Source organism: Elephas maximus, chromosome 23, assembly GCF_024166365.1.
Source record: "Elephas maximus indicus isolate mEleMax1 chromosome 23, mEleMax1 primary haplotype, whole genome shotgun sequence".
Taxonomy (NCBI): Eukaryota; Metazoa; Chordata; class Mammalia; order Proboscidea; family Elephantidae; genus Elephas; species Elephas maximus.
In genome coordinates this window covers 74767714-74779751 of record NC_064841.1, presented here as the reverse complement: position 1 = coordinate 74779751, position 12038 = coordinate 74767714, and the positions used below count along the sequence as shown (strand labels likewise).

The window sequence follows — 12038 nt, the reverse complement described above, 5'->3', positions numbered from 1 at the left end:
CTACTGGACAGAGTAGAACTGTCCCATAGGGTCTCCAAGGAGCAGCTGGTGGATTTGAACCGGGGAACTTTTGATTAGCAGCCAAGCTCTTAAACCACTATGCCACCAGGGCTCCAGGTCAAACATATCTGTCCCCAAACCACTTATCATGTCGTGTGGTTGATTTTATCTTCTCCCTTCTGAAGTCATTCCAATTGGCCCCATCTAATGGGCAGCACAAGCTGAACCCCTAAGACCTTTACTTTCCTCTTTGTTTGTGAAACTTACTAAATTGCATAATGAACAAATAATAATGCTTCATTCTTCTGAAAAATTTTTTTATAAAAATCGAACACAGAATTTCAGTTATTATTATACCCTTTGAGACTAAATATCTCAAAAACGACTGCTCGGGATTTTTTTTTTTAAATTTGTTTTGTTTTTGTTTAGCAGCTTCTTCACACTAGTGCCTCACATAAAATTTCTAGTCAACAAAAGCCTTAATTCTTTTTTGGTAGATGAATGATTAGGCAACCAGATTTTCCCATACCATAACTGTTGAATTAATTTTTAACCATAAATACTAGATTCTACACTGATGTTGAATTGTATCTCAATAATTTGGGCTCACATTTATAACCCTATCAAAATCATTTAAAATCTTGATTCTATTCTACAATACTAGTATTCTGTCTTCAATTTTATATTATCTTCAAATATAAGAGTTCTTATGCATGTTGATTTAATAAGTTAGTGTGTATTAAACTTTCATGGATCTCTCCAAGATTTCAACAAAAATAATGGACTTTCTTGCTAGGAACACACCCAAATGAATTCAATTTTAGAGATACATGGATCCCCTAAAGCCCTACTGTTTTGGATTGATTATACTCCTCCTCTGCAAAAAAAAAAAAAAAAAGATATGTTGATGTCTTAATTCCTAGTGCTTGTGAATGTGACCTTATTTGGACGTAGAGCCTTAGAAGACGTTATTAGCTAACATGAAGTCTTAGTGGAGTAGGGTGACCTGCTGTGAAATAGAGGGATGGTCTAATATTTTAGAAAAAACAAAAAACTAATAAAATATTTCAAAATAGTTTTACACTATGTTATTCTTCTGTTACTTGGCCTTTTGAGAAATACCCATCTATATTATTTTTTAAAACTCATGTCTTTACATAGGGTTACCAAATATTTTCTGGTTTTCTTTTTGCTCAATCCCCCATTTTATATTTTTAATGATTAAGTATGTTGTTGTTGGGTGCTGTCAAGTCAATTTCGACTCTTAGTGACCCCATGTAACAGAATAGAACTGTCCCATAGGGTTTTCCAGGTTGCAATTTTTATGGGAGCACACTGCCAGGTCTGTTTTCCAAAGAGCCTCTGGGTGAGTTGGAATCACCAGCTCATTGGTTAGCCTCCGATCACTTAATCGTTGCATCACTAGACCTTCTCACTACTTACACCAAGTTACCTCCTAAGCTGTCTTTCAAAGCTCAATACTAACTTCACTAAAAGTCTTCTCTGATCCCAAATGGAATCCTTTCTGTGCTTCTGTAACACTTTGTGCATATTCTAAGCATCAATAACACAGCATGGCTATTGTTCATATACTTGTTCATCTTCCTATTAAACTGTTAAAGAGCGTAGAACCACAGGACGGAAACTGAAGTTCTGGTCTAGAATAGTGTGGTTTAACATACATTTGTTATCTAAGCTAATACCCAACAATTAATTTCTTTAAAATGGATTGATCAGTGATTATCTTAAATTTGCTTAAAACCAGGCTAAGGTTTTTGGTTAAATGAAAATACATATGGACAACCACGAGGCCTGAAAAGATGACATTATTTAGGGGTGAGTTTGGGTGCAAAAAGGAGCCCTGGTGGTGCAGCGATTAAAGCATTCGACTGCTATCCAACAGGTCAGTGGTTCGAAACCACTAGCCATTCTGCAGGAGAAAGATGTGGCAGTTAGCTTCTGTAAAGATTATAGCTTTGGAAACCCTATGCGGCAGTTCTGTTTTGTCCTATTGGGTCGTTACATGTTGGAATTGCCTTGAGAGCAACAAGTTTTATGGGTTTTTGAGTGTAAATGACTCCTTGCCAATGAGTGGGATAAAGCTACAGCAGGAAAAAGGCTAATATGCACACAAAGATGAGTACACACAGATTAATTTCTCCCAGTAATTAGCTCACTGTCTTGTGCACAGTGGATCTGAGCTGAATTTATAGAAACAGGGGTCAACAAACTTTTTTTTGTAAGTGCCAGACAATAAATAAGTTAGGCTTTACAGGCCATACAGTCTCTGTCACCCATCATTGTGGTGTAAAACCAACCACAGACCAAAATGCAAATGAATGATCCTGACTATGTCCCAATAACGTTTTATTTACAAAAACAAGCCGTGGGTTGGTTTAGCCAAGTGTAGTTTGCTGATCCCTAACCTAAATAATAATTTGTTCATTTGTTCATGGATACATAGGAGAAAATAATCATATGTATAAATCCTTCCTTTAGATAATAAATTTTAAGTAAATACGACAGTGTTTAAAACCTTTAAATCCAAGGAATCCACACATTTATGGAGAGAGTAAGACAGGGAGCAAAGGTGCTGAGATCGGAGGGTGCTTGTTTGAGAAATAGCGAGGAGACTGATGTGGTTAGTGGAGAAGCAAGTAAAAGAGAAATAGGATATATTTTTTTTTTTTTTATAAGGGAGATAATAGAGGGTTGAGTGTGGTACCTAGAGACTTAGTAAGACAAGGAACAGACAGGCCCCCAAATCTGCAAACAAAATAACAAGAAATGCGCCAGGGCACAGAAATAAAGCCATTCCCCGGAACAATTGGGCAGGGTATCTAAAAATGGCCCACAAACTTCTTTAAAGTTGCCTTTCAGGAGCAGTTGGAGAAAACCAGGCCCAGAGACATGCACAGAACATCCACCTGTGACCACTGTGTGACCCTCCACCAGGAGCAGTGAGGGGCTACGGTCCCAGCCGGGGAATTGAACCCAGGGAGCGAGAGACTGCATAGGTACGACACCCCATAATAAGTCCTGCTAGGAATCCCAGAGGCCTCTGGGACAGGAGCCATCTTGGAAAGCTGCTGGGCGCACCTTAGTTAACATATCCCCGCCTATGTCTATGAGTAAACATGAATCTTTTCCCGCCCAAGAACTTCTAAAAACTGGGCCCATCTTTTGTTCTATGAGATGAGGGTAAGAGTTGTTCTAGGCCCTCCTCATCTCCGCTTGCAAGCCTCTTTGATAAAGCTTTGCTCGTGTGGAAAACTACGTGACTTCCCTGATCATACGTGACCAGTGAGAGGCAAGAACCTTATTCTGGTAACAGCATGAACGTGGTTTCCAAGGCATCATCTTAAGTACAGTTTAGTACCTTTTTAGATAAGCTTTGTCAGTGCTTCTTATTCTTCCCCAGAGTCTTTTATTTACTTGAGATAGCAGAATATAAACAATAGCAACAACTCCCCCGAAAGAAAACTGAAGATTTTTGCTAAACCACCAGTAGACTACATTGAACAGTGGATACAACAATGTTTTCAAGAGCAGAAGGATTTACCTTGACAAGAACTCTGTGAAGGAAAGGCGGACGGGGTATCCATACCGAATGACCTTCACCATCTCCAGGACCCCAATATATTGCAGCTGAGCAGACACATAAAAATTATCAAAACTGTCTGGCAGCTTTGAGTTATTGGGCTTGATGCAATGAACCAAGTGTGGAGTGCACTTCTGAAGTTTTCCAATAATATCCGTTAGAGATTTCTAGAGAGAGAAATAAAGGCCATGTGATTCTCCAAAGGAGACAATGACTACAAATACAAACCACTGTCTCAATAAAAAGCTTTATCTTCAATACATGACTCTTTAGTTCTGATAGAATGGGAGAAAAACGTGGAACCGAACTCAGATTCTTAAAAAGTCCAGGCTGACTGGGCCTGTTGAGACTAGGGGACTTCCCAAGACCGGAAAGGTACTTGTGTGAGTTAAAAATTGGGAATTACGATTCTGTATAAATCCCTCACAGTGTATATGATCATAATCCAAGTCTGTGAAATCTGAAAACATCACAAACCCTGAGCTGCGACGCTATGGAGACTGGACTGCCCCGTTCCAGTTTTTGAAGAAACGTAGGTGTTCCTTTCTTTTTTAATAACTGCAATGAAAACAAAAAGAAAGAAAAAGCGAGCAAGTTTATTAAATTTCCGTTTTTAACCCTCCCATCCATATAAAGTCACTAACAGGCAAATACGGACTGATAATATAGATTTTACAAATCAGTACCAGATGAGTTTGTGTGATGGTATGGTAATTTGGGGAAATAGCCAAGAACATGTGAAAAAGCTATTACTTGTCATCCTTTCAAGTTCAAGTTTCCTGTTGTATAAATCAGATCCACCAGCATCCTGCACTTATTTCAATTTGATAATAAACAGACACATAGATTCTCATTTGCTCTGTGGTACAATAAGCTTGCTATAGCATGCTGGTTATATTACTAATGGTCCACATTTGTCACGAAATACAGTTTACTCTGTAGCAAAGTGACACTACGTTATGTTACAAAGATTTGATGCTTTAAAGATCATTGTTTGCCTTGAGGTTAACTACCATCAGTAATTGGGGGGATATATGATTTGATGCTTTCTTACGTTTTTCTTTTCTTTTATTTTCCTTTTCTTAAACTACTAAAAAGGGTTAGTAAATTTCTTGTCTGTAAAAACTGACAAGAGACTGTGTTTTCTTGATAAGTAATTATATACAGTTCTTAAAAGAAATTCCATTCAAGAAAAAGACCAAATAATAATGGAAATAAGTCAATGGAAGTAAGGACACTGGGTAAAGAAATAAAGGGCAAAAGGTAATTAATTAAATCCTACCAATGGTGACAATGAACCTTGGCCACTAATGTGATATTGCATTTCACAAAATCACACAGACTTAGATCAACATATTAATTGATCTAAAATCATTTATCTTAAAATAAAAACATCTTACTATAAGAAAAAAAAAATCTGATAAAGCAGTCTTGTCAATTTGGTGCCCTTGCTAGCATGACAATAGCTCATTTCCTTCCATTAAGACTAAGTGTCAAGCTGAACTGATTAATTGTAACTGATGAGGGAATGTAAAATGAAGGGAATGGTGCAAGATAACCTGTTTCCTATCAACAAAATGCAAACCGTGATGCTCAGATAAAAAAAAAAGAGTGAGTAAAACCCTAATACTTTCTGGGTCACAAGTTGAAGCTGAGAAAGAAGGGAAGAAAAAAGGGAAATGAGCAATCAAACACTTAAGAAATAATCATGATAAATAAATCCCCATCACTTGAAAGTGAACACTCAAGTTCCCTTTCTGGGCGGAGTGACAACTGTGAATTATCTCCCTTTTGCGGTCCTTTTGGGAAAAGACTAATGGCATCTATGTCTCATTATGTTTAATAATTAAGGTTAAAAATTACGGTTTAGAGGTGTAGGGTGATTTTCTTGCTCTGCATTGCCAGAAAGATTGAGAAAGGAAGGGCCAGGAGGTTCAGAGAAACCCCCAGGAATAAAGGTTTTCCTTACAAAAGGTAATCCTTTGTCTTTTTTATGTAAAAGGTGCTGCTGTCTACGCAGTGAGATTGAGTTCCAGTGATGATCCTGTTCTGGAACTATGACGTCAAAGGATCCCGAATTCTTGGATCTGACGATTAATTACACACACACACACACACACACACTGCTTATACGTTATACAAATTTCTGCAACTTTTCAAAAATTAGAGCTGATTTAAATTACGCTTTTATTTTAATTGGTAAGCTAAAATGCATTCCAGCAAGGTACAGCTACTGAATTTCTAAAATTGATTGTCCTGGACGCCTTCCCTATCATATTTCTCATCCTTTATAATTTTGGCAGAGGTGAGCAAAGCAAGCGGTGAGACAATCAGACAATAAATTCTTAATAAACCGAAAGCACTTCAGACATTTGCTATCAGTTTGAATCAACTCTTTACTGAGTATTTAGTTCTATTTTACAAATAGCCAAAACCATTAGATTGTATATATAACCAAATCTGCATGGGACAAATACACATTAAAGTTAGTATATCACAAAAATAACTTAAAAATCTACAAAATGCACAGTAAAAACATTCTAATATCTAAAAACGTATTATATCTATTTAAAAAAAGCCTGTTGCCGTCGAGTCCATTCCGACTCATAGTGACCCTATCGGACAGAGTAGAACTGCCCCATAGGGCTTCCAAGGACTGCCTGGTGGATTTGAACTCCAGACTTTTTGGTTAGCAGCCATAGCTCTTAACCACTATGCCACCAGGGTTATGAAAAAAAAAAATAATAATAACGACTACAATTGATTGTTTAGAGATCTAAACCTCTGAAGTGATTAATATCTATAGAATAAGAAAGCTAAGTTTATTCCCTCCAAGCTTACTGTCCCCGAGGTTACTTCCCATTCATCAAACTAGATGAAACATGAATAGGATGTTGCACAACCAATAAAATGACTACTACTGTATCCGCTATTGACTTTTCGCTATACTGTACCACCTTACACGGCTCTCTTCTCTAATGGTTGTACTGTAGATGGCCATCCTTCTTTTTTTCTTCTGTCAATAAGAATATCAACTTTCATTCAATATTCCAAAGGGGAAGCAAATGTACTAAAAGCCAATTAAAAAAAAACCATGGAGCAAGAATCACAAGAATTCCTACCTTACCTTACTAAGCTCTAGATAATTCTTGTTTTCTCCAGTAATTGAAGAAGCTGTCATTTTCTTACTGAGCAGGGCAGATTTGTGTCCTCGAAATTTGAAGGAAGGACAGGAAGACACGAGTGATCCCGTTTGTGACAGCTTCGACTGGAACAAGTGATTGATCACAACATTTTCACTAGCTAGGAAATAAATGAATATTTTAAGTGGCATTAAAATGGTTATTTACAAGAGTATTAAACTTATTCCTCACCCAGATACTTTAACCACTAAAACACCGTGAGTAGGAGAAGTAATTGGCATAGCAATGGCGCGCTGAGATGTTTATCTTTCCCTACGTCCCCATTACTCCGTCAGCAAAAAAGAGTAAGACTCTCAAGGAGATGGATAGAAACAGTGGCCGCAACAATGGGCTCAAGCGTACCAACCATTGTGAGTATGGTGCAGGACCGGGCAGTGTTTCGTTCTCTTGTACATGGGGTTGCTATGAGTCGGAACCAACTCAATGGCAACTAGAAACAACTATGTTACTTGCTCTACTTGACCTTCACTGCTTTTCATTGTCAAGAGTCCTGATCATGTATTTCCCCATCCTCTACCTGAGTGCTTGGCCCTTCATCTTCTAGTTGTATGGCATTTACTTCTATCCTAGTTATCTGAACTGAATCTTACCTGTTCATACCTAAGGGGCTTTCTTGCGTTTGACCAAGTCATGGAGATGTGTGGTTCCTGTCAGCCACCCCCCAATTCCCTGAAAATAAGTACCCAGGAAAATAGTTCCCCAGGACCTACCCTGTCTCAGAGTAGTACGTAAATATCCTTGGGAGACCCTATCTCATTTGGTTGTTAAGGTTAAAGAAAGGAAAAAGAAGCAGGTGTTTTTCTGATCCAGTTAAGCTGTAAACGTAAAAAGCAAGCTGATGTATTTTAGAAATCAGGTTATACAAATTCTAATAATTCTAAGGTCTACTCTCAACCCCTCAGGGAGAATTGGAGTGTGGGCGAGTGTGTTTCTGTTCACAAGTACGAACAGCACAATGAAAGTAATATTGTTGTGTGCCATTGAGTCCACTCCGACTCCAAAGGGCCTATGTGACAGAGTGGAACTGCCCCACATGGTTTCCCCCGGCTGAAATCTTTAAGGGAGTGGATGGCCAGGGCGTCTCTCCCGTGGAGCTTCTGGTGGGTTCCAACCATCCCATTCATCTTTCAGTTGGCAGCTGAGCACTTAACCATGCGCCACCAGGGCTTCTTTGAAAGCAATACACATGGTAGTTAAAGAGCTGGAATAAACATTTCCTGTGTTATTTATATCCGGATGTGGACACTGTTTAAGCCTTGGTTTCCTCTTCTGTAAAATGAGGATTACAGTATCTACCTTGAGGATTACTGCAAGGTTCAAATGTAAAATAAGGTACGCAAATCACTTAGGATCATGCTTAGCCCATCGAGGGCTATCAATGTTTAGGAGCAGAACGCTTTAGCTCTTATCTTTTTCGCAGTCATATTTACTTTGCCTGCCCAGGTGCAAAACAGGGCAGAAAAAGTATACTTTTTTGTAATGTTTATAATTAAAACAAAAATCACTACAGTAAAAAATAAATAGGAAACTACAAAGAACTCTCAGAGAGGGTAGATACAATTATGAAATATAGGGAGACTAAAAAAAAAAACCCTGCTGTGTTGAATTAAAATTAGAGAAGTCACAATAAATTAAAGAGTTTTAATATATATGAGAGGAGGCCTGGTGGTACAGTGGTTAAATCAATTGACTGCTAACTGAAATGTTGGTGTTTCAAAACTACCAGTGGCCATGAGGTAGAAAGATACGGCAGTCTGCTTCCATAAAGATTTACAGCCTTGGAAACCCTATAGGGTTGTTAAGAGTTGGAATCGACTTGACTGCAGTGGGCTTGATTTGGTTTTTTGGTTTTAATAGATATGTATATATCATCTATATCTATAATTTCCTAGTTCTGAAAGAGTCTAGAAGCAATGAAACCCCTGTAGCAATGAGCTTTCATAGTAATTTTTTTTTCTTAACTATGAAAGCTCATTGCTATAGGGGTTTCATTGCTTTTTTTCATAGTTGCCAGATCTTAACACTATTTCTTAATGCCATTCTCCACCAAGATAAATCTGGAATTTTTGAACAAAGAGATAATTCTAAATCCAAAGCAGGGTAGATGATCACGGAATATTTTTTACGGCTAGCAAGTAAGGAAAACCCATTGCCATGGAGTCAATTCCGACTCATAGCAATCCTGTAGGACAGAGTAAAACTGCCTCATAGGTTTTCTTGGAGTGCTGCCTGGGCTCCAAGAATTGTGAGAACATGTCAAAAGGACATAGGAACTAGCTTGGTGGAGTTACTACTGGCCAAACAGTGAATAGTATTAGCACCAATCATGACAGTCATGGATTATAATTCATCAACTAAAATAAGAATCCAGGAGTCCATGCTGATGAAAAATTAATTATGTAATAAAGGAGAAGGGAGAACCCTGACATGCCACTGTAGATGAAATGATGGGGTCAGACAGTCACAACTTTGCAGCCAAGAGAGAAAGAACTGATTTAGGTGAAATCGTGAATACATGCAACACTAGTGGGTACAAATTTGGTGAGGAAGAAAACATTCATATAGTCCCAAAGCCTTTCCTCATAAATTACTTATTAATTACAAAGGGAAAATAGCAATTTTAGGTTAGAGAAACCTGGTTCCCTGAACTCCATCTTAATAAAGGGTGTGTCAAATGATCGTCACGTGCCTCTCATATAACGCGCTGGGGAGGACACACCACACCTCACAAGCATTCCTGCCAAAACGCATAACCTGATTCTAACGATGAGGAAATACCAGATAAACCCAAATTGAGGGGGGTGCATCCTACAAACAACCAACCTGTAATTTTTAAAAATGTCAGTGTCATAAGAACAAAGAAAAATAAAGAACTGTCCCAGATTACAAAAAAATAATTGAAGAAAAATGACAACTAAATGCAGTGGATAATCCTGAATGGGGGATTATTATAAAAGTAACATTTGCTAAAATTCATAGACTCACAGGGTTGGCAACAGGATCTTTTTTTTTTTTTTTTTTGCTAGAATTTGATATGGACTCTGGAATATATATTAGTGGACTCTGCATTAAAAATCAAAACCAAACCTACGGCTATCCAGTCAATTCCGACTCTTAGTGATCCCATAGGGTTTCCAAGGCTGTAAATCTCTACAGAAGCACACTGCCACATGCTCTCCCACAGAGCCACTGGTGGTTTCAAACCACTGACCTTTAGGTTAGCAGTTCAGTGCTTTAACCACCATGCCACCAGGACTCCTTGGACTCTGGATTAGATATGAAGAGTAATGTTAAAAATTCTGGTAATTTACTGAAGTTGTGTGAGATAATATCCTTGATCTTAGGACATACACAGAAGTATTTGTGCATAAAGAAGCATTCAACTTACTCTCAAATTGTTCAGAAAGTAAATGTATACACATAGAGGGAAGGAAGGAGAGAGGGAAGGAGAAAGACAAAGGGAGAGAGAGAGATAAAAACAGTAAAAGAAAGGTGTTGAAAAAAATGAATCCTGGAAAGGAGCATATGGAAGTTCTTTGTACTAATACTGCAACTTTTCATGAAATGTGAAATTATTTCAAAAGAAACAGTTAAACAATAAATTACAATAATGTGGTCCATTTAAATAAACAAAAATAAAAATTTTCTCATTTATATTTATAGTAATTCTACGTATAGATGGACCCCAGGGAAATAACAGAACACATTACTCCTAACATTGAAAAAAAAAAAAAAAAAATCCATCCTAAATAAATCTACAAACTTTGGACATAAACATGGACCAAAACCTGTGAACAACCCATTCCTGTCTTTCCTCTGAGTCCTATGGGCAGGCTGCATGAAGATTAACAGAAGCCCAAACCACAGGGGAAGCCAGGACAGGACAGAACAGGTGTCTTCATGCTACAAGAAGAGAAATTCCGCTTTTTTTTTTTTTTTCCTGCTTCTCAGAACTAGAGAAAGAGAGATACCCCAAGACAAAAGACGGGATCTTTCCTTTCCTTCCAATTATAAGGTGTCCCTCAACATGGGATGTTTTCTTCACGGCACTCTCTATATACACTGAAATGGCAAGTATCCCTCAAGGGTTCTATACACATTATATAAGGCACTCTTCTGCCTGTAAAGTAGAAAAATCCAACTTGGGTGCCCCAAAATTACAAGCAGGTATGTAGAGAGGCACAGGAACAAAGGACTCGATACTTTTTAACAGCATGATTTGCAATAAATTTAAAATTTTTATAGTCTCATGCTCAGGATTAATCGTGCAGAGTTTACTCAATTTTTTCCTCTTTCTGAGTCACGTAGACTTTGTCATCTCAGGCACAAACAAGAGCGTTTGGCGCATTTTTCCAGGAGCTATTTCTCCATGCTGCCTGACTTTACTTGGTTAAAACCAAAAAGAAAAAAACCAAACCCGTTGCCTTGAGCTGATTGTGACTCACGGTGACCCCATGCACTAGATTAGAATAGCCCCATACAGTTTCCAAGGAGTACCCCGTGGATTCGAACTACTGGCCTTTTAGTTAGCAGCCGTAGCACTTAACCACTGTACTTGGTTAGGTGTCTCATAAACACAGCTATGATTGTACATGCCCTAGAACAGACCCTGGCACCTTCCACAACTGGTTGCTTCTTGATGACTTGAGGACTGAATTGGGTACTGTAAGCAAAGGACAGTTCCCTGGTGATGCAGTGGTTAAGAGCTCGGCTGCTAACCAAAAGGTCAGCAGTCTGAATCCACCAGCAGCTCCTTGGAAACACTATGGGGCAGTTATACTCTGTCCTATACGGTCACTATGAGTTGGAATCGACTTGATGGAAAAGGATTTTTTAAGCAAAGTACTTAGCAAATTACCTGGAAATATAAAATGCTATTAATAATAAATTATTCTTTAAAAAATTTTTTTTTATTGTGCTTTAAGTGAAAGTTTACAAGTCAAATTGGATTTTCATACAAAAATTGCCCATTCGGCCAGCTTCTGACCCCTTCTACCTTCTCATCTCCCCTTCAGAGAGAAGATGCCAAATTAATAAATTATTCTTGCTGTCAATAACTATTTACAGTGGCAAAACATTTCACAGCTTCATAAAAATACTATCACAACCATTCATCTTTTGCTTCTATGATAGAACAGGAGGGAGCAGGCTGCAGACCACAGGCCAAATCTGACCCACCTCCTGTTTTTGTAAATAAAGCTTTCCTGGAACTCAGTCACACTCATTTGTATTGT

The 12038-nt window shown here is 38.1% G+C and overlaps 1 protein-coding gene across 5 annotated transcripts in view; it reads right to left on the bottom strand.

Annotated features, from left to right (window-relative positions):
- Nucleotides 1–12038, bottom strand: part of MYO16 (myosin XVI) — a 733911-nt gene that overhangs the window by 182061 nt on the left and 539812 nt on the right. For all 5 annotated transcript variants that reach the window (XM_049867507.1, XM_049867511.1, XM_049867508.1 and 2 more), the window contains exons 25-27: nucleotides 6729–6904; nucleotides 4079–4159; nucleotides 3563–3768 (exon numbers count right to left, since the gene is read on the bottom strand). In XM_049867507.1, coding sequence (XP_049723464.1) covers nucleotides 3563–3768; nucleotides 4079–4159; nucleotides 6729–6904 — 463 coding nt within the window. The remainder of the gene's footprint in view (nucleotides 1–3562; nucleotides 3769–4078; nucleotides 4160–6728; nucleotides 6905–12038) is intronic.